This window comes from Thamnophis elegans, chromosome 8 (assembly GCF_009769535.1).
Source record: "Thamnophis elegans isolate rThaEle1 chromosome 8, rThaEle1.pri, whole genome shotgun sequence".
In the NCBI taxonomy this organism is placed as follows: Eukaryota; Metazoa; Chordata; class Lepidosauria; order Squamata; family Colubridae; genus Thamnophis; species Thamnophis elegans.
The window spans coordinates 34,540,078-34,563,672 of record NC_045548.1 but is presented as its reverse complement, the minus strand read 5'-3'; the positions used below and the strand labels follow the sequence as shown (position 1 = coordinate 34,563,672).

Below are 23,595 nucleotides of genomic sequence, written 5' to 3'. Positions count from 1 at the left end.
TAAAAAGTGCAGTGAGGTTCCATCTTGTGCCCCAAGTTGTAATGAATCTCTATGTGCTGGAAAAGTCAGTATGATAGTCACATTTACCTTTCACTCCTACCTTCTTACCTCACAGAGACTATAGAGCTCTAGAAGGAACATCACAAGGCTTCTTGTCACGAACAACAATGCTTAAAAGGCTTAGATCAGGTGTTTGATGGGGTTGTATATTTGAAGGATTGCATATTTTGAAGAACTTTTGCCATCCAGGGTTCTCATGGCTTCCAACGGCAAGCTGAGGGCCAACTATTTGTCCTATCCAGGCTAAACTATTATTATTGCTTCCAAGTCCAATTCAAGGTATTGATGTGACCCCCTAGATAGCATGGGGCCAGGCTACCTGCAGAACCCTCTTTGTCCCATTACATCAGCCCATTCCACTTGATCAGGCAGGAAAAATACGGTGCAGATCCTGTCAGTTAAAGAACTCTGATTAGTGGGATCTAGAAAGACAGCTGTCTCTGCTGTTGCCCCTGCCCTGTCAAATATTCTCCCTGCTGAGGTGAGGCAGGCTCCCTGACTCCTGCCCTTCTGAAAAGGAGCCCAAACATGGCTCTGGGGTCCTGTGAGAATTCAGAGAGCACACAGCCATGGAGCCTCGCTGGTACTCGGAGAAACCCTGCCTTCAGCTTTTTAAACTAACTTTAAGAGTGGTGTAATCCTCCTTGCCTCCTCCTAAATCTGTAATTTCTGTATACTATTTTTATATTTTAACATGTTATTGTATGCTGCCGAGAGTTCCTCTCTGAGGGAGATGGACAGTTCAAAAATGTAAAAAACGATCAACAAGCATTCTGTAATAAGCTGCCTTTAAAGACTATCTGCAAACTTGAATTGGGTGTTAGAATCTAAATACCTAGGAGTTGGTAAGAACAAGAATCAGAACATATGATACCTATATAACATTAACTATGATTTCCAAATCTAATTAAAATTGTAGGTATTCTGGGAGCAAGCGACGTGAAGAATAGTTTTCACCTGTAGCAACATGTCAATACTTTTTAAGACAGGAAGGGGGACTCATCACATTTACAAGTTGTTCTCCTAGTTTCCATAAGCTGTGGTATCCATATGGATTGCTGTCTTAGCCAATTCTGACATCTTTCATGAAAACCCTAGAGTCCTATCTGTTCCTTCAAAGTTTCCCCCATGACTGGCTCTCTTTTGAGGTTTAGGCTGCAATACAGTCTGTTTCAATACCCTAGGGCAGTGTTTCTCAACTTCAGCAACGTTAGATGTGTGGACTTTCACTCCCAGAATTCCCCAGCCAGCATGCTTTTTTTTAACCTTAAGCGCCTGAAATTACTTTTTAAGTGTAGGCAAGTTCTCATTCATAGTTGTATGACTACAGTTATCAAAATCGTATTTTTAAAGATCTACCTAATATGCCTGACTTCTTTAATTCAGAAACCTTTTTCTGCATTTCCTTTGGGAGACAGTGTCAGCAAGGCAGGCTTGAGATGTTGTCACACTGACAAGGTATATTTTCTGTCAGACATAACTTACTTTACTGAACAAAAGAACATCTTGACATTGCCCATTGGTAACCAGTCACTTATCCTAACGCTTGAGAGAATACTAGAAGTGAGCATCAGTTCCTCCCATGTCATTTTTTCAAAGTAGTCATAATACCGAAAGAGAGAACATATTTATGTATTTTACCATAGAGAATCTAAAGGTAAAGGCACAAGACTAGAAAGCGGGAGACTTTGAGTTCTAGTTTCTCCTTAGGCATGAAAGTTGGCTGGGTGATTTTATGCCAGTCACTCTCTATCAGTCAAGCCACTACAAAGAGTTATTGCTATTGTGGAGAAAATAGGAGGGAGAAGGATTTTTAGGTATTAACCTGCTTTGAGTTATTTATAAAAATAATAAAAATATGGGATATAATCATTTTTTTAAATATTGTACTATGTATTAATTACTATGTATTAATTAACTAAGATATATAAATTGTGTACTCCAGGGACTCTTGCTAAGTATCCAATTGAAACAATATAGTGAACAATGGGTAAAAAAAGCAATTACAAGTAGTTCTCACTTAACAATCAAGTCATTTTACTATTTGAAGTTATGATAGCCACAGAATGGATTTTTCATGGACTGATAACAACCCTGGCCGTCATAAATGGACAGGCTGCCATCCTGGTCCCTTGACTGCACTTTGGGGGGGGGGGGTCATCTTTACAACACGCCATGGTGTTCTACAATTACATGACTATGATTTGAAATATTTTTCCCAGTTTCTGGCACTTTTTGTTGGTTACAAGCAAAAAAAGCCCATTCAAGTGAATGGATTACTTAACATTGTGGTGTTCACTTTTGGACCACCACAAAAAGTCTGGAAATTACTTTGGGTCACATGAGTACATTGATTTATGACCACAATGACTTACAATTGTAAGTCGAGGATTCTCTGTAAAACCTTAAAGAAATACCAAATAATGATGGCCTACTTCAGTGGATGGATAACCTTGTTTGTTGTTGATGCCAGAAATGTGAGGGTGCATGCAATAGCGTGTACGTGCTGGCACCCATAATGCAAAGTGTGTCTCCCAGATGCAACTGCATGCACAACCCCCCCCCCCAATCCCCATGTGTGCTGCACTGCTCACCTCCAAGCTGAGCTTGGTATTTCCTCCGGGATGGTGGGGGAGGCTGTTTTGCCCTCCCCAGGCTCCAGGAAAGCCTCCGGAGCCTGGGTTGGCCCACTGGGTCCATTTTTAGCCCTCCCCAGGCTCCAAAGGCTTTCCTGAAGCCCGCAGAAGGCGAAAAACGGCTTCCCCTGGTCCCACTCCGGAAGCCAGAAATGGATCATTTTTCGCCCTCCCCAGGCTCCGGAGGCTTTCCTGGAGCCTGGGGAGAGTGAAAACAGCCTCCTCCGGAAGGCCAAAAATTACCTGGCCGGCACGTGCATGCACGTTTGAGGTGATGACTCGCATGCCGACAGATATGGTTCCGAGTGCCTCCTGTGGCACGTGTGCCATAGGTTCGCCATCACAGGCCTACTTAATCACTAAAATTGTAACTATTCTTTGGATGGCCTTGGAGGAGAGCACTCTTTGTGCCTCAGAGTAAGAATAAGGAAATCACCCACCAACACCACCCCTCCCCCAGTCATACCTTTTGATAAAAAGGACCTTCAGGCAAGGACTCCCTAGTCACCTGGGTTAGTTGGGCAGAATTTACTTAGAACAGCTAGTCTCCAAAAGGCCTGTGTCCTATAGATTTACTGACAACAGCCAGCATATTGAATTGTACTTGGAAACAAGCACTAAGTAGCTTCCATAATTGTGATGTTATTAGACAATACCATATTGCACAGTAAGCACACAGGCTGTTGCATTATACATTAGCTGAAATGGTAGAGTGGTCGTCAGAGCAACTCCCCTTCCCCAAGTTAGCAATAGCAATAGCAGTTAGAACTTATATACCGCTTCATAGTGCTTTCAGCTCTCTCTAAGCGGTTTACAGAGTCAGCATATCGCCCCCACAGTCTGGGTCCTTATTTCACCCACCTCGGAAGGATGGAAGGATGAGTCAACCTTGAGCCGGTGAGATTTGAACAGCCAAACTGCAGAACTGCAGTCAGCTGAAGTAGCCTGCAGTGCTGCATTTAACCACTGCACCACCTCGGCTCTCAAGTTAATTGCAATAATCCAGACACAAGATGAGAAAGGTATGTATAACCATATTGAGAGCATCCTGGTCTAATTAAGGCTGCAGCTGAAATACCAGCTTGGCAAAGGGTCTCTTGGGCATGGTTTATATTTGGTCTGATTTGACTAACTTTTGGGGTGTAGCATGTCTTGAACTGAGTAAGGAACAACAATGTTTGCTATTCTGCCTTAGAACTGAATGCAAAAAACAAAGCAGAAAACACCAAACTGTCAATACATAAAATAAGTACATCTATTTTAAGTTATGGCTATCTGCCACAATTGCTACAAGTGCTAACATTCTAGGGTCATATCTCGTTGTTTACCTGAAGCAGTACACACATTCCTCCAAAGCAATAGTTTTAACCAAAAATGTTCCCTCCCCCCGTTACATATATGAATTTTCTAAACTGCAGAGATTCAATTCCATCTTCAATTACAAGAAAATGTTCTATAATATTAAAGTTTAATGTTCTATAATATGGACTCTAGTATGCTTTAGAACTAAAAATAAAAGTACAGTGACATGAATGTGACACCTGTCTGCAACTTTTGAAAGTAGCCATGTCTTTTCTGAGATTAGATGGTTGCCCTCCACTACTGCCATGCGATTCTGAGGTTAAAAATGCATTTGGTTTAAGAAACCGCAAAAAGGTGTGTGTCTGTGTGATAATTTTAAAAACAGGGCTACCATATGTTAATTGTAAAAATCTAGATGTCCATTTTAACAGTTAAATATTAGTTCTTTCTAATGTCTCTGCCATCCTGTGATTAGCTAGATTTTTGTAATCTAAAAATAGTGACCCTAGCTTTTGACCCTTGTAATTCTCATTACTACATTGAAATGTACTTGTTATTTGCAACAGAACATTACCTGAAACATAGCATATGTAGTAATCAGAATTAAAATCATATACGTTTTCTAACTAAACATGGATATGTATTCTGAAGAGAAATTTCATTTTAATTTGCATGTCTTGTAAGGGTACTACTCTGAAGAGATTATCCAGGATTATAATATTTTCTTGCTAGCTCTACTTGGTACTTATTTACTTAGTCTTTAACAAAGTTATAATGTTGCTTAGTTCAAAGGAATATTGTTCTAACACAATTATTTGTATATATTGAATAATCATTGTTTTGTTTCATTCCTCTGGTAACATTTACTGCATTTATTCTATCACATTTGCAAAACTGGAATAGTTTTCAATTACATCATTGCCTTACCTTAAACTTTGCAAGGTTGTGGAATACAGAGCACTTGTTATAAGAAATATCTAGGGCTTTCTTTTTTAGTTTTTAACCTTTGTCTATAGCTTAGCTCACCTACCCACTTCACCACGTGAAAGTTGCTTTCTCCCACTTTTTAAAAGTATGCAGACTGCTTTTATTGGGACTTCCCTTTGTGGGAAAGGAGGGTGATTTAATCCTCTCTTATATCAGCTGTTGTTCTGCATCATTTCATCTTGTCCCAATGCTGATGCGGAATGTCACGTCTGCCTTTTAGAATCTGGAATGGAGCAGGTATAGATGGTAAGACTGGGTGGCAACAGGGCTGAGCTCTGGCTGGAATGCAGAAGCACTTGCTGGAAACAAGGCAGCGTGTCCTTGCTGTTGCCACAACTCTCTGGCAGAGGAACATACTAGTGGGGCTGAGCTCAAAAACAGAATGAACAGTACACGACTTAAATCTTTATTATAGTCTTAGACCAACATATGTGACATATTCCAGCTAATAGTTCACATAACACAGTACCAGCATCTTCTCTAATTGCTGTCTTTGTTTCCCTCTCCACATCTTTACATGTTTTGATCCTTCTGAAAGAATAAGCAAAGATTGTTCTTGATGTTTGCCCTATAACAGCAAAATCAGGTCAAGATCACAAGCAGGTTGAGCAAGTACCTTTTGTGCAACCCAGCCACAACTGGCTTAATTTGAAAAACCACATTAACCATGGTTTAGTGCATTGTGTGAACTTTAAGGATTTAACTCCCAAATGAGCCAGCAGCAGAACAGAAACACAGCAGCCAGAAAAATATTGGTCAGGCTTTCTAATTATGATCTATTAAGCTATTTCTTCTGAAGGTAAATCCCAGGGTTTTTTTCCCTGCTGCTTTCCTCCTTCAAACCAAAGCTGGCAGCTGAACAGTTTTAAGCAAAAAATCATAATAATCATTTTGCCGAGTCCAGCTTGAACTCGGGCAGCCAGACTGCAGGCTTTTTTAGCGGCCGGCAGAGGGAGCGAGAGGGCCAGAATTGGCGGCAGGCGGTCGTCCGTCTCTCCTTCTCCACCCACCCCCCTCTCTCCCTTTCCTGGTTGATCCGAGAAGGAGGGAGCGCCGGAGCTCCACTTTCCCTGGGAGTGGAGAAGAGGAGGAGCGCAAACTGCGCAGGCGTCCCTCGCACCTTGTTGATTAGTCAGTCCCCTGTGCTGGGATGGCGTTTACTGGGTCAACTGGAGCTATCCGCGAAAGAGTCAGCGGGAGCGACAGCAGCCGCCTTTGCAACCTACGCCGCGGCTGCCGAAGCAGCAGCGGTCGGTGGCAAGTCACCTTGCCGTTGCGCCAAGTCCAGGATGGCCCGGGAAGGCGACGGCGGCAACAGTAGAGGCTGAAGGAAGAGTGCAGCTTCCCCCCCCCCCCGCCCCGACCCAAGGTCTTCGCTACCGCCGCTCGACTCTTCCGAACCGAAAGAAGGGCGGGAAGATGGATGCGGCCCCCTCCCCGGGATTCGGTCTGAAGGATGTGAAATGGAGCTCCGTGTCCATCCCTTTGGACCTTCTGGTTAGCACTTACCGCTTGCCCCAGGTCGTCAAACTGGACGGCGGTAAGTCGAACCGCAGGGGCCGGCGGGGGAAGAAGCAGCTTGGGAATGCCGCTTTGGCTGCGCTTGGGAGCTATGGAAGAAAAGGGGGCGAGAAGACGAGCGGGGAGGACCGCTCCTCTTGCCCCCACAGTGAGGCGCCGCCAGCGCCGACTCCCTCCCTCGGCTTGAACGCTGGCCAAACTCCAGCTCCCGGCCGCTAGTCCTTCTGGGGAGGAGAGCCCATTGGGGAAAGAGGCCACGTGACCAAAATATGAATGGGCCCTTAAAGGGTGGGGGGACGGACGCCGGGGCTTTCAGCCGGTGGAGTAATGCGGGCGACACGGGTGGGTGGGTGGGGGCGGTCAGCTATATCGCCCAGAGGCTGGTCCCGTCGGTGCGCGACGCCCGGCCGGGAGAAGATCCTTCAGCTGTGCTTGGATGGCACCATGGGCTCCTTTGGAGTCCATACCGAGCAATTGCTATTGGCAAATGCCGCAGTTTAAAGTCCCGACACTTATTGCGAAACGTAAAATACAACTCCATCCTTACTGAGTTTCTTAGCAAGTGCATTACTCTTACCCCTCTTCCTAATCCAGCCAAGTTCAACCTTGTGTGTGTATTCACACGCCCACGCCCATTGCGGGGGTGTAAAAGGTTAGGACTGAGTTTCAGACCAATGTAATTGGAAGTTAAATCCCATAAAGGTCTTTGGGGATGGGATACTAAGGTCGATGGACGGAATCCAAGTCGAGAGTTAAGTACACTTCATTCGTTTGAAATGAGTGGAAAACTGGAGAGACTTGGATTGTGGCCGGACGCATGGAGTATTGAACAGAAAAGTTGGTTTTCCGTGTACAAAGCTTTGGTTTGTTGAGCTAGTTAGCCATAGGTTGAGATCTGAGCTGCAAAAACCCAGATGAAAAAGAGATACAGAAAATCCTGCCATTTAATGATCACTTGGATTTTTGCAACCCAGATTTTGTAGCTCGCCTGGCACTAAACCTAAGCAGGAATTATTTCTTTCTGTGTATGATTGATCCTAGTCCAAATATACTTTGTTCTAATTCATACTAATTAGGTGTGTAGGGAGAGAAATTAGAAGAGACTTGAAATAAAAATATACATTCACCCCCTTCATCCATCCTGTGTTCAGAAACTTGTCCAGTGTGCATTTGCCCGTGGTTAATGCTACACTATGTCTCACGCCGTGCCAGAGTACTTTGTGACATAGTAAGAGGCATTAATCCAACTGAAAATTTAAAATTACAATCTAAACTGTTAATCTATTGAAATGATTTTGTCTCTCAAATTCTCGGAAATGTAACACTGTATTTAAAGAGCCATTAATATATCAGCTTATTCTGACAGGTTATATTTAACTTTGAAAGGATATGTTTAGAGAAACTGCTATTCATGAAATACATTATAGTAATAGAGATAGAAGTTGCACACTATACTACAGCATCTCACTATGCTTCCAAAGTGAGCCAGAAGCCCTCACTTAGTGGTTTGTGATAGGTGTCTTTTAACTGCTTGTTTTGAAGAAAAAAATTCTTATACCGATCCTGAATGTTTACTTTCTGTAACAAGTGTAAGTAGAATTTTGCTCTTTGAAAATATGTATGTTGTGTGCTTTTGAGACACAAATACATTTTATAGTAAAATCCAACAGATTAGATTGTTTATCTATTAATTTGAAGCTTTTTATTTACATAGCATAAAAGACCAAGAACTCTCCTGCAGTATTTATGCCCTCTTTAAATATTAAATAGAAAAAGGTTTTCATTCTTACCTCACCTGTTCATCCAGATATGTCAAGGATTTTCTGAACTGATTATATCAGATATTCAGCAAATCAGAACAGCGCTTTTCATAAATATTTAACTTTTGTCTGTAATATTAGTTTATATTAGTTCTAATGCAATATAAACTTATGTAATATTGCATTAGAACTGAAGCAAAAAATGAAACTACAAATATCCATATTTTGCTAGAGAGTACAAAGGGTGATTGGTATTTGAATTTCCACTGCTGGGAATTCCAATGTTATGTTTTTCTCTGCACCTTTCATTTTCTCTCATATGCAGCAGTACTAACATTGATATTAATGTTCACCTTTCTTTCCTTTTGAATAAATTGATTTCCAAATATAGACCAGCCTCAGTTGTGATTTATATACTGGAAGTGGGGAGATTTACATACCTGCCAAGTTACATACAATTATGTAATTGGTTTGTATCTGGTGTTAATATCAGTGTGTTCTTTTGAAGTTCTAAAAGTTTACAGCTTGGCATTATATGTAAAATGAGTTTTTCAACAAACCATGGTTTAAAAGGGCAAAGACCTAGTGTTATATGTGGAGCCAACTATTCTCTGCTTCCTGTATGTATTGCTCCCAAATGTTTTCAGCAATATTTCCTGAAATCATAATTTTATCTTGGCATTCATCCCATGATCTTGTTTACTACTTTCTTTTATTATTTATATCTCCTGCCTCTTGCAATTCTTTAAAATCATGTGAACATCTTACTAAATCTACTGGCATTCTGTCTTTTATAGTCATTCAGTTTGCATCTAGTAGTAGTGTGTTACATGGATATCAATTCAACAGTCAGTGCTGTTGAGTTCAGCTAGGCTTATTCTTAATTGTTTAATTACTTCATTACACCAAAATCTTTGCTCCAGAGTTTTCGGCTGCTTCCTGCAGCAGCTACTTGTTTAAATAGTTAATGTAAGAGTTACTTCGCTTAACATTGTATTTACTTATTCTGTTTGTATATTACCAAACCAATACAGACTCAGAAGAGTTTATAGCACTCCAGTAAAAACCGCTCAATTAAAATATCCATAATTGGTATTATATATACAATATAAAAGACCATCAAGCAACACCTGCCTATCCCAGGTCCTTGGGAGGGACTCAATAGGTGGATTAAAATGGCAAATCCAGTCTGGCTGGCTGTATGGTGAACCATAATAAATAATGAAGCTGAATAACAGTGAATAAACCTAGTTAGCTACTGCAAGAAGATCACACATCCTTGGGCAAATAATAGTGTGATGAAGTAGCAACAGTGGTACATCAGACTGTCTCTAAGAAATATCTGGTGGGACCACAAAATAGACAATAAAGAAGTTACAGTGCTTTGGCACTTTAGAATTCAAACAGACAAACACCTGCCATATACCACCCGAGACTTAACAATTGTCTATAAACAGATAAACAGATCCCCAGGAAAAGCCAGATGTGGAGATTATCCTGAAGGAACTGGGACACTAAGACAAACAAAATGATTGGTTAACGCCAATAGTTTGGACTACATCTAGGAACCTATTGACAACTAATGTAGCAGATCTTGAAGTACAGTTGTAATATGCGGAGGATGTAATATTTCACCTGAGATGGTATTCTCCAGAAGGTTTGTACTCCTATACTTATCATTGCAGGCAGTTCCAGACAGTGTGGCTGATAGTATTATAGTGAAAAATATCTCTGTGTGATCTCTGTGATTAGAGCCAGATAAGATTTTGGAGAAATTAAAGATTACTTAGTGTGTTGTAACAATTTAGTTGAGCCAGTAATATCAGATTTCCCCCCCTAAAAACTAGTGTATGATATTATTTGCTATCACTGAATAAAGTAGAACATCAGACAATAATTCTCATTAGCATTTGAAATACTTTTTCCTTAGTCTTAAGAAAACTCACATGTTTCATAAATATCTGGAAAGTGAACAATATTTTTCTTCATTACTTAGGAAGATTTAGATCTGTGTCACTCACAGCTTATACTTCATATACTAAGCCACTAAACTATGTGCTATGTATTCCCTTAATTCCATTTTTTTGCCTGTATTCACTATTGATTTTGTGAACTGGCATATAAATCATTTCAATGTAGGGGTGGTTTAAACTTAAGTACTATCCAGCCCCACTTGACTGAATGATGTATTAATTTTAAATATTGTATTTTTTAATTTTTAAATGCTTTTATTTTGTTGTGAGCCGCCCAGAGTCCCAATGGGAGTGGGCGGCATACAAATTTTATTAAACTCAAACTCAAACTATCAATTTTTCAGGATCTAGTCTCGGTCGAGACCAGAGGTTTTGTCTTCTGAGCTTTTGGACTTGTGCTGGAGCCCATCTTCAGGGAACTTCTCTCTTAAGTTCCCTAAAGATGGGCTTCAGCACGAGTCGAAAAGCCTGGAAGACAAACTTCTGGTCCCCTTGAGCAACACAGATTGGATCCTGAAACATTATCCCGGGACACATATATTTGTCTTTATTCATACTATCAATTTTGCTTCCTTTAGATTTCCCCTGTCTACTTTTGTAAGACAATTTTGCAGAAATCAGTATTTCCAGTCCCTGGAAAAAAACTTCATAATGAAGCTAAAGGATATGGTCTTGTATCAGCATTTCTTTTCTTTTTGTCTATTTCTGTCTATCAAAATACATGTCTGAATGTGAAATGTCTCATGCGTTTTTACCCTTTCCAAATTAATGATTAATCTTGATAATTTGTAGAGAAGGATGAGATGAACATTCTACCCCAATGTATCTTGACTTAGACTCTTAGAAGAACAAAAGCTACAGTATTTAGAACATATACTGCATTTTGAATTTCTAGACAAATTTTATTTTACTTATGCTATTGACTTAACTGCATCTAATTTACTGATTAGTCTGCATCTACCACTGTTGACTGTGAACATTCAAAAGCTTCATGATTAAAATTTATGACAACATTTTAATATGAGAATGATTCCTGAGAGGAATATATAGTTAAATGAACAATAAACAAGTCAATTATGATGACTTTGCTTGAAAGTGTAGCAACCTTTAAAAAAAAGAGGCTTTAAAAGAAATGAATGAGAATGGAATGTCTCTATAGGAATCTTGGACTTCCCTGCAGGAGGATGACAGTGAACATACATCAGTTTCAGTGTGTAGGCTTAATAAAAACTCATAAAGCATAAACTTATAACAGCTGGCCAGTGCATATATGCACTGCAGAGTAGACAATGAATGACAGCTACGTCTTTTTGTTTCAGTGCAGCTTGCGTGGGTTTCCTTCCTGTGCAAAGGTGCAGTGAAAGTAATTTTAATTATGTTCAGATAAATTAATTTTGCCTTAATAATTAGAATATGTTCTAATTTTGGTTTTTGAGGTTTTACCTTTTTAAAGCTAATCTAATTCATTCTTTGCTCCACAATATTTGGTAGTGTTAAGAAAAGGCATGTTTCTCTTAATGTATTTTTGCATGCTTTGTTTGTTCTCTTTTGGAAAGAACATTGTAATGTGGGGAAGGGAAGTTGTAAGTAAATATATAAGAATAATTTTGGCAAGTCGGGCAAACATGCCTTTGGGAAAAAAATAATTTCTCTATCATTTGACTTCAAATATTTTGAAACATTAGTACTTGTTTGTATTCTGTGCTCAGAACACATGAAAGACAGAGTTAATGTGGCAGGTCATGTGACAAATCTTAGCACTTTCTTTGCCATTTTAATACATTATTGAATCTATATCTTCAATATCTTCTAAAGTTTGGGTGTTTTAAATAATGATGATAATAATGATTGATATAAAATGCTGCTAGCAGCTATTCTAAGCTGTACAGTTTTACTACTGGTTAGAATAGTTTATATGCGTTTCTATGTAATATGATCTTAGTATTTTTTCATTTGTATCCATTTCTCACACATTCCTGGACAATCCTTGCAGTTTTCTTGGCAAGGTTTTACGAAGTATTTTCCATTGTCTCTTTTCTCTTGAAAGGAAATGACGGACCCAATGCACCTGCAAGCTTTGTGACAAGCCAGGATTAGAACTCACAATCTCCAGTTCTAGCCTGATGCCTTAACCACTATAGTGGACTTCTATACTGGATGTAATAAATGTTAAGCAGTCTTTTCTTAATGTCATTGCAATCCCCGTGTAGCTGTTTAATGACAGGGACTTACCAGGTCACTATGACTGTCAAGAAACATGTCCAAATAGGATATAAAGGACACTTGAATATTTAGACTATTATGTGTTTAGTACCCATTATTTTTTCTATTCATATAAATATTTATTTTCAGTGAGGTACTCTGAGTTGAGACTTCAGACAATTTGGCTATTGCCACGTTTCTTCCCTTTTATCCCAATATTCCAAGTTTATCTTTTGTGACTTTAAATGAAGTAGGTATTCCTCCTCTAACTTGGGATGGTTTGCCTATCATGCTAGGCCCCAAATCAAAACACATTATGACTTGCCTTCTAAGTGATTTGTAAGTCCAGTTGACATATCATACCACTGTACTCTAGAGATGCTTCATCATCACTTTATTGAATTAATCAAATCACAGCTAGGTTTTTAAGTTAAATCCTATTCTCTGTGGGCTTATTCTGAAGACTTAAGCTACGAATGAAGTTTGATGTGTGTTTATGCAATAAGATGATCAAGAAATAGGGAGCAAACTTCACTGTTGTTTTACTAGATTGTAATTTGTGCTTATGTATGAAATGTTATTGATCCTGTACCAAATAATCTTTATGTATTTCTTGCCTATTAAAGTATGTGATCATACAGCTTTGAATATGAAAACTCTTCTAAATAAAAGGTTTTTCTGTACCAACACATACTAAGTAGCATCCAATGGATATTAAGATCTCCCACTCCACTTGTATTGTTTTCCGAGGAAGGGAGGGAGTGGTCACGTGGGTATTCTCAAAGCCTGATTGGTCCAAAGACTGAGAGCAAACTCTTAATACTGGTGCCTTCCAGTCCTATCCCGGTTTCCTCTCAGACTTTCTTGGTCCACGTACTGTTTGAGAATATTCCATAGGTAGGCTTTGTTCATTGCAATCTGGTGTTCTATTTGGCTAATTGGGCACTTTTAAATTTTACAATTCTAAATCCTCGTTGCTGTGGTCCCCAAGGGACAGTCCTCTGCCTCAGGCGGTTGGGGGGAGGGCCTGTGGGTCATCCAGCCTCCCCCCCTGCAGGCCCAGAGCCTCAGCCCTATCCCCGGGATTGCCGGGGTGCCAGCTCCAGATGCACCTTCTGGGAAGGCAGTTTGCCTTCCCTGGCGATGAGAGATTTTGGTTTGCCTTAGGTTGTGCGAGCTGCTGCGGAGCCGCCGTTTGATCTGGGTGGCTGCCGCGTGTCTCCTCAGTTTGCTGGCTTTGCGAGGGGAGTTTGGGGGCGAGGAGTGTGTGCCGGTGGGCCGCATGGCTCCCCCATCCTTATTTAGAGCGGCAGCAGCTTTTCGGAGCAGGAGCGGAGCAGCGAGTACTGGGTTTGGCCCCCCGCCGCTGAATGGAGTTCCGGCGGCCATTTTGGATGCCGCCACGTGCGCGAGGTCCTTGCCTCATTCTGCGGCCAATCGTGTGGCTCAGCTGGGGACGAATTTGGCCTAATCCCTCCACTCCACCCAGCAGGCCCAGTGGGGCCTACAGAGGCCAGTGACTTCTCCTTCGTCAGACACGTGAGTGGGGCATGGAGGAGAGGGTCGGATCTCCCAGGGCCAGGAGAAGGCCCGATGAGGGGGTGGAGGTTTTGGTGCAGGGCTCCAAGGAGGTCCCCTCCCCTAGGCCTAGCATGGTTCAGCGCCCATCTAGGGCCTGCACCAAGGAGGAGGCCAGGAGAGATAAGGCATTGAAAAGACTTTTTGCCAGAGCAGAGAGGGAGGCCACGGCCTCAGGGCCTAATTCCAGGGACTGATCCAGGTCTCCAATCAGGCCTTTTTCTGGGCTTTCTTCCCCTAGGAGTTTCAGCCCTCTTCTCCTTCTGCCTCTCCTTACAGGGCCCTCTCGTCTCTAGGGTGGAGGGGGTCCCCCTCTCCCTCCCCTTCAGTGTCTCCAGGTACACGGGGAGGGGCGGAACACTCCCTTGGAAGTACTTCCAGAGGCTCTTGCTCCTCTAGCAGGTTAGCTCCCCTGAGGCCCTAGTTCCTCTATGGGGATGTGGAAGATTTGGAGCATTGACCAGAAGGATCAAAAGGGCTTATTTCTGCTGCCATTTCGCGGGGCTTTGCCCAGAGGGGCAAAGGGTCCTTTTCTTCCAGGCATGGGGGGCCTGGGCAGGGCCCAACCTCATGATTCCTCTCCTTCCGTGGTTAGTGAAACTTCGGTCGTGGGGGAGGAGAACCTCCAGGTCAGGGGTTCTCGATGATGAGTTCTGGGCCCCTCAGATGAACCATCTTCTGCAGGCCTCTTTGTCCCAGCCATGTTCAAGATTCTATTTGGCAGGGCAAAGAGGGCAATCTAGGTGGAGTCCGGGGACTTTCGGTGCTCCCACCTGCGGGTTCTGACCTGGCTGTGTTTTCTGCCATGGCCACAAACAAGGAGGAGAGTCCGGTTCCTCCCTTGTTTATGGAGGTCCTGACCAGCCAGTGGGCACATCCCTCCAATTTCTTGACCTCCTGGGGGTAATGGCCACGGGCACTATAACATGAGGCCATTCTGTTACCGGCCATTGACAACCCGGTGGCCGCCCTGGTCTCCTTCCGCTCCTGTGGTGTCCAGCGAGGCGGCAGGTAAGTTGAAGCCGGAGAATAAACGAGCGGCACTTACCTTAAGAAAGAACTTTAATGCCGCTGCATGGGCTATCAGGTCCGCGGCCTCAGCTTCTTCTTTCAGCTGCGCCACGGTCATGTGGCTTAAGCAGTTCCAGGAGCGCATTCCCATCCAGGACGTGCAGCTTCACCAGGATCTATCCTAGATCATAGCGGCCTCCCAGCTTTCTGCTGATGCGACCCTGGACACGGTCAGTTGGCGTCCAGAGCTTTGGCCTCTTTGGTCCCGTCTCGCAGGCTCTTATGGCTGCGCCAATGGCAGGCCGAGTGGAATTTGGTAGCCGCTCCGTTCAGGGGGCCTAATCTCTTGGGGAGGCTCTCGACCCCTTTCTGGTCAGGAATAAAGTCAAAAAGATGGGGTCTGCCATCTAACGCTAAGAAGCCGAGTCTGGGTCTCATCCTTCCCGTAGGCAACATTGTAGAGCTTCAGATTACGACTATAACTGGCGTTTTTCTTCTTTCTGCTCTGACAGGCAGTTCCCAGGTTGTCCTTTCAGGACAGAAACTATTTCCAGCACCAGTCCAGACGGCCCTTTCGTGGGGGAGGCTGCCATCCCTACCGCAGAGGGAAGTGACTCGAACTCGAGTCATCCCTTCGGCTGCTGCCTTTCCCTCTATGTGGGGCAATGGGACGGGATCACGTCAGACGCTTGGGTCCGAGCCAAGGTTCGTCACGGTCTCAGGTTGGAATTTCTCTCCAACCCTCCAAATCTATTCAGGTCGTTCCCTCTGTCCCAGAGCCTGGAGTGCCGCTGCCTGTTGGATCAGGCCATTGCCCACCTTCTCGACATTCAGGCGGTGGAAGCAGTTCCTCTGGAGGAACGGGGCCTGGGCTTCTTCTCCAACATGTTTGTGGTTCTGAAGAGCTCGGGGGACTGGGGAGCAATACTGGACATCAAACGTCTGAACCGTTTCTGGTGTACAGGCGAGTCTAGATGTCCTCCCTCAAATCTATCCTTCAGGACATCAGTAAGGGGGACTTCTTGGCTTCAGTGGATCTCACAGAGGCCTATCTTCACATCCCATTCTGGCCGGTCTTCACGGGTTCCTGAGGTTCTTGCGTGGGAGCCGCCACTACTATACTGGGCTCTTCCCTTAGGGCTGGCCTTGGCTCCCTGGGCCTTCACGTAAGTTCTGGCGACCCTGGCGGCTCATCTGCGTTCCATCCCTATGAGACTCCAAGGTTATTTAGACTATGTCTTGGTTAAAGCGGGGTCTCTTCCTCAGCCATTTCAGTGGTTTCTGCCCGCCATCCGGAGTCTTCAGAGCCTAGGTTTCTCAGTGAACTTCCCCCAGAGCCACCTTTCCCCTTCCACGCACATTCTTCACTTGGGGACAGCCGTAGGCTCCGTGTCGGGGGTAGTGCGTCTGTCCCAGGAGCGCCAGAGCAGCCTGCGTCAACTGGCAGGTAGCGTTCGCGGAAGTCCGTTAGTTCGATCCTCACTCTATCTCGGTTATTGGGCAAGAGGGCTTCTTGCTTCGGGATAGTCCAGTGGGCCAGACTTCATCTTTGGCCTCTCTGGTGGGTACTCAACCCCTTTCGGAGGGAGCGATTGAGCAATTCTATTCGGATTCTCCGCCTCCCGGCTGTTCCCGGCCATTCAGCGGGGCTGCTGCTTCTGGGAACCAGACACGGCAACCGTCACCACAGGTGCGAGACTGTTCAGGTGGGGGGCCCTGGTGGGTTCCCGGATGGCTCTGGGCAGGTGGTTGATCTCAGAGCTCTGCCACAACCTCAATTGCTTGGAGCTGAAGGTGGCCCGCCTGGCTCTGCAACACTTCAGGCCTCGGGGGAGGGGCATCACGTACTTCTCCTGAAGGACATTGTGGCCACCAAGGTCCACATCAATCGCCAGGGGGGGGACCCACTCTCGGGCTCTCTGGCTGGAGGCACTGAGACTGGGCGTCTGGGCGGGGAGGCGCCTGTTGTCCTTGGTGTCAAATCACATCTCCGGGCTCTCCAACGTCCAGGCGGATTCATTCATTCATTCATTTATTACATTTATAGGCCGCCCAATCCCGGAGGACTCCGGGCGGCTTACAACAAAAGAAGAAAAAAGAAAAGCAAAATAAGTAAAAAAATAGTTTAAAATTCACAACACACATACGTTCTAATCGGGGCTGGACCTTAACACTAAGGTCAACAGCCCCAGGCCTGCCGGAACAGCCAGGTTTTAATGGCTTTCCTGAAGGCCATGAGAGTGGGTAAGGTCCAGACCTCTGGGGGTAGCTGATTCCACAGAGTCGGAGCAGCCAAAGAGAAAGCTCTCCTCTGGGGGCCCGCCAGCCAACACTGGCTGAGTCGGGCGACCCTGGATGATGGCGAATGGCTTCTCCATCCATCATTGTTTTTGGAGGATCTGTCAGGGGTTCGGCTCTCCTCTGGTGGTTCTGTTGCCTCACCCGCGAACTTACAGCTTCTCTGGGTGTTCCCCCGTTTCCAGTCCATATCTGCGGAGGGCACGGGCGCCCTCAGGAGCAGGTCGCCCGCGGGCCTTCTGTTTGCATTTCCTCCCATCCCCTTTGTTCCAGGGGCCTTCCGGAAGGTGGTAGCGGAGAAGGCTGTGGTCATTGTGGTGGCCCCTTGTTGGCCCAGGAGCCCTTGGTTCGCGGACCTAGTCCGGCTGTCGTGGCCCCTCTGTGGAGGATCCCGCGGGAGGGGGTGGCCTTGCAGCAGGGTGTCCTGCTTTGCCCAGAGCCCCGGTGGGTCCATCTGGCCGCCTGGCTCTTGGACGGTGGCTGCTGAAGAGGGTCTAACCTGTCCGCTGGGGTCATTCTTACTTCGAGGCATCTCGGCACCCTTCTACGACCTGCTTCTACAATTCCACCTGGGCGGCCTTTGTCCAGTGGTGTTCTCTTCTTGGCATTTCTCCCGACAGGGCCACTATTCCTAATGTCTTGGATTCCTGCAGAAGGGCCTTGCCGATGGGCTTTTACAGACATTGCGCCACCAGGTGGCAGCTTTGTCTTCGGTCCTAGGGGTGCGGGGCCTTCTTCCTCTCTCAGGCAGTGCTTCGCCTTTATCCTACCTTCCTCCTGAAGGTGAACAGTCCCTTTCATAGGGCTCAGGAGATCGTCCTGCCCAACTTTTACCCGGGCCTGTTCCAATGATAGGGGGAGGCTCTAGCATCGGTTCAACATGCGCCGCGCTCTGTGTATTTACCTCCGGCGGACTGAGGGGGTCCGTAGGTCAGAGGCCTTGTTTGTTTCGTTCCAGCCAGGAACGTTTGGTTCTGGGGTGTTCTCGGCCACCATTGACCATTGGCTGCGTCTGGCCATTGCGGGCCTACAGAGCAGCTGGTCGTCCGGCCCCATTGGGCATCACGGCCCGTTTTACTAGGAGTGCCGTGACCACGGCGGTGTGGGCCACAAGGGGCCCATTTGATACCTTCGCTTCAGCGGACACGTCCTTTGGTCGGAGGGTCTTGCAGTGGGTGGCGTCTGATGTTCCCCTTGGGCCTTAGTGGTTTCCTGTTTTCCCTCCCTGGGACTGTAACTTGGGTATGTCCCACATGTGACCACTCCCTCCCTTCCTCTGGAAAAAGAACGTTGGTCTTACCTGAACGTTTCTTTTAAGAGGAAGGGAGGGAGTAGTCACAACCCGCCCTAGTGTTTTTCCTTTGGTGCCAAGGGGAGGGCCCGGGTGGTTCCTGGGGGTGTTTGTTGTTGTTGTTGTTTTTTGTTGTTCAGTTCTACCGTTCGCCTTCGAGGAAACTGGGATAGGACTGGAAGGCACCAGTATTTAAGAGTTTGCTCTCAGTCTTTGGACCAATCAGGCTTTGAGAATACCCACATGTAACCACTCCCACCCTTCCTCTTAAAAGACACGTTCAGATAAGACCAACGTTCTTTCTCTGCATCTACCTTACAGTGTAAGAGAATTGGAACAGTGTTTGTTTCTCTGCATTCTGTGTTCTGCCTCTCACTGCAACAATTGAATGCGAAAATCCCCCTGAACTCAGTAAGTTTTAAATGACATATTTAGAAGTGAGCTGTTTCCTTTTTAACTGAGGAAAACATCTTAAGTTCAGAAGTAAACAGGACAGCTGTGGCCACTTCCACCACATTACATTGATTGCTTTTACTTTTTCCAAGTCCCATGGTATGGTTAATGTGTGGAAATAACTTTCAATTAAGAAGCAGAGCATTTTATTCCTTAGCACTTTATTGTTGTCAGAGGAAGCCCAGAATAGTTTTCCTTTATATTTATATTTCTGCTACCAGTTTTCTAAACTCTTGAAAATGAAATTCCTTCATCTAGATTTCATACATGGTGCAGCTGTCTTAGGAAGAGGCTTTTAAAATGTATTTTATCAGCTATAATTATAGCCCTCTTCCCTTCTGTTATGGAATTCAAGATTGGGCTTCTTGGTATCATTTCCCCCACCATCACCATTCCTGTTCTTCTAACAGCAATTTGATGTTTAAAATGGGCCATAAAGCATTCTATAACTTAATAAGCACACTTTTAGGAGTAACTCTAATGACCAGTTGAAATTAAAAGTGTTGTTCTTTAGAAAAGTTTGTTAACATCTAAGAAAAGTCCCCAAGTTTATTTAGCAACTACCTGGTCCTTAGTTGCAAATATTATTATCATTATTTCCATAACTTCTTTTTCTCCTTTTTTCAGAACCTTTTTGTTCCTTTGGACAAGTCCCTGCAATTTTCTTGGCAAGATTTTGGAATTAGCTTGCCATTGGTTCATTCCTAGGGCTCAGAGAGAATGGCTGCATTCCGGGTTCGGGTGCACATGTGCACCTGACAATCAGCTGGCCTGTGCGCACGTGCATGCCGGTTTTGGCCACTGCCATGTGCGCGAAGGATTGCTGATCATCATGCATGCCAAAAACCCAGAAGACAAACAGGCAAGGCCGTGCGTGCCAGGCGACATGGCTTTGCGTACCACTTTGGGCACACGTGCCATAGGTTCGCCATCACGGGTCTAGTACCTTACCCTTAGCCCTCATCCTGTCTTGAAACTGGGAAACTACTAGGATTCTTCAGTTTCCAAGACTTTCTTCTGATGACTAAAACAAGCATGTGTGAGGGTGAGGTAGATATATAAATTAAGTCAATTCCCTTTATATCATTTTGCAACTTACTGTATATCCCATCCATTCCTGTGCCACTGTTTGGAATGTTCACAAAAAGTCGCATGCTGCAATGCATACATTCAAATAATACAATACATAATTTTCTAACATTGATCCAGTAATCTTGCTTTTTATAGCAGCCTTTCTGTAATATGCCTAGAAAACCTCTGAAGTTAAAAAACATTCCCTAATGGAAATAATTGTCAATGAGCTCTAATTTTTTTCCCAGAATCTGTCCAGAGGAAATATGAATGAATGATAAAGCTGAAATAGGGAAATGGAAGTCCCTTGTACAATAGATACTCGTAAAGTTTGTATTAAAATTCCTCAAAAGTTGTATCAGCAGATGTTGGATTTGCATCTTTAATTATCCTGTGAGAAGGGAAAGAATTAATTTTACTTGGGTGTTAGCATTTGGTAAAAATACCTTTACAGCTGTTAGATTTCTCCAATGTTTAAGCTCTTTTTTTAAAGAATAAAACGAAAATATTTAGTTACTATAATTGTATTAGACTTTTAAGTACAACTAATATTATTTAAAAAATCAAATATGTATACGAAGTACTGTTTCTGATTTACTGAATATCTATAATTAGTTCAGAAAATCCTTGACATATCTGGATGAATAGGTGATATAAGAATGAAAACCTTTTTCTATTTAATATTTAAAGAGGGCATAAATACTGCAGGAGAGTTCCTGGTCTTTCGTGCTATGTAGATAAAAAGCTTCAAATTGATAGATAAACAATCTAATCTGTCGCATTTTATTATAAAATGTATTTGGCTCAAAAGCATACAACATAAATGTTTTCAAAGAGTAATTTTTTTTCTTCAAAACAAGCAGTCAAAAGACACCTATCACAAACCACTGGGAGTGAGTGCTTCTGACTCACTTTGGAAGCACAGTGAGACTCCATAGTATAGTATGCAATAGCTTTCTTCTTCTTCTTCTTCTTCTTCTTCTCCTCCTCCTCCTCCTCCTCCTCCTCCTCCTCCTCCTCCTCCTCCATCATCATCATCATCATCATCATCATCATCATTGTCTATCCACTGCCTCCACATGTTTCCAACCAGCGCTTTCTTTTGCTAACTGGGCCCACAATACTTGCTGATGTCAACAATCCATCTTGTTTTAGGTCTCATTCGTAGACACTTTTTATCAAGTGGGATCCATTCTGTGACTGTCTTGGTCCACCTGCCATCAGTTCTTCTTGCTGTCAGTATTTCTATGATGTATTTCATGAACAGCAGTTTCTCTAAATGCATCTTTTCAAAGTTAAATATAACCTTTCAGAATAAGCTGATCTATCAATGGCTCTTTAAATATAGAGTTACATTTCTGAGAATTTGAGAGACAAAATCATTTTAATAGATTAATAGCTAAGAGTGTTATTTTTAAATTTCAGTTGGATTCATGCCTCTTGCTATGTTGCAAAGCACTCTGGCACAGCATGAGACATAGTGTAGCATTAACCTGGAGCATCAATGTTTGTTCATTAAAAAATGCTAGCCCAAATGAAGGTCATAGCTTCTACACACAGGATGGATGGAGGGGTGAATTTTATTTTCAATATAATATGATACGATAGTGTTGTGACTCAGCAGCAGTCTTCTGTGAGTCTTTTCAGGATGCAAGATTAACTATGCAGCTGGGACTCGTTAGGGGCATCTTCTGGGGATAAAAGGACGGATGGTGCCACGCCCTGGTTGCAGGAGTCAACGTTCATTCATGTGTTTCAACATTCATTGATCACCAGTCGTGGTTTATTTGAAAGACACTTGGAGAAGTGATTGGCTTTCTGTAACCCTGATTCAAGGAGACACTTGGAGAAGTGCATTGCTTTGTAAGAGTTTTTGTTTGGTATTCTGTTATCTCATCAGAGATTTTATTTATGTTTATTTTTGGGCTCACAGCTAGTCTGAGCCGAGAACTGATAAAGTGAGTTCCTTTTACGTTTGTCTGCCTGTCGTCTGTTAACGAGTGGAGGAGGGGGGACAGAACAAATAGCAAGTTGGTATGGACCTTGGAGGTCTTCTAGTCCAATCCCCTGCCTAGACAGGAAACCCTATACCGTTTCAGACGAATGGCTATCCAACATCTTCTTAAAGACTTCCAGTGTTGGGGCATTCACAACTTCTGGAGGCAAGCTATTCCACTAATTAATTGTTCTAACTGTCAGGAAATTTCTCCTCAGTTCTAAGTTGCTTCTCTCCTTGATCAGTTTCCACCCATTGCTTCTTGTTCTACCCACAGGTGCCTTGGAGAATAGCTTGATTCCCTCTTCTTTGTGGCAACCCCTCAGATATTGGAACACTGCTATCATGTCTCTCCTAGTCCTTCTTTTCATTAAACTAGACATATCCAGTTCCTGCAACCGTTCTTCATAAGTTTTAGTCTCCAGTCCCCTTCAAGTTCACTTCAAATCTTCTAATTTCATTCTTTACACACCCAATTCAGATGATTTAAAGCAGGAGACTTGGACTTGGATCATACATAGAAGTAAATAATAATTCTTGCTGTTCTCTACTTTTATGCTGGTGATTTAAGTGGAGATACAGTCTTCAGGAGCTTAGCATGAATGTTTGCAATAGGGAGATTTCCAATATGCATACTTCTGACAGAGTTGCCAATCACATAGAAATGGTTGGATGTAGGAGGAGGAGGAGCCAACATTGTGACAATACGGATGTGCGGTCTCAATGCTTCGAGACCGCAGCCAATACTTTTGCTGCTGGGTGGTCCAATTGGACCTAAACCGTCCCGCAGAAATGGTGAACAGGAAGTATATGTCTTGCTGATCTCAGGAACATCACAAAGTCCCTGATCGATGCAAAAGAAGTTCTTCAAGCCAGCGATAAAAAATCCAGCCAAGGCTGATGAAGTCGGGGAGGCTCCAAAACGGAAGGATACGGAAAGAGAAAGTGTTTCCAGCTGGTGAGGAATTTTTACTGTTTTAAAAGAGACTGCCTATAAAAAACTTAAAATTAATTTAAATTGGAGAACAGAAGAAGTAAGCAGCGGAATTAAGCTTTGAATGGTTTTGGACAGTGGGTTACCTTACTTTTCAAATGCTATGTTCATGGATGGAATTTATGCAAGCCTTTTAATACGAATGGATTAAGTTTTCTTCTTCTATTTTTTCTTTTATTATTCTTTGTAACCTATGGACTAAAATTTTCCTCTTTCATTACTGTGGGTGTTTTTCTAACCCATTCAAGGATCAGACCTTCTTTAACTTGGAATATTAAAAAGATACAAAAAGAAACAGAAAATTGTAACAATAACACTCGGAGGCTGGAGGTTTGTGTATCGGAAACAAAACACTTTTACTTTATTGATTATCCTGGCTTGGTACTCCAAGGTCTCACCGCTTGTTTATAGAGAGTGATAAGAAGAAAAGCATACAGATGTCCTTTTGAAGTATATCTTTAA

The 23,595-nt window shown here is 43.5% G+C and overlaps 1 protein-coding gene across 1 annotated transcript in view; it reads left to right on the top strand.

The window, feature by feature from the left end:
* The first annotated feature begins 5,537 nt into the window (after positions 1–5,537).
* GAREM1 (GRB2 associated regulator of MAPK1 subtype 1) overlaps positions 5,538–23,595 on the top strand; it is a 116,347-nt gene continuing 98,289 nt past the window's right edge. Inside the window, 1 exon segment of the mRNA XM_032222479.1 lies at positions 5,538–6,525. Within this exon segment, the coding sequence (XP_032078370.1) occupies positions 6,405–6,525 (121 nt within the window). The 5' untranslated portion in view covers positions 5,538–6,404.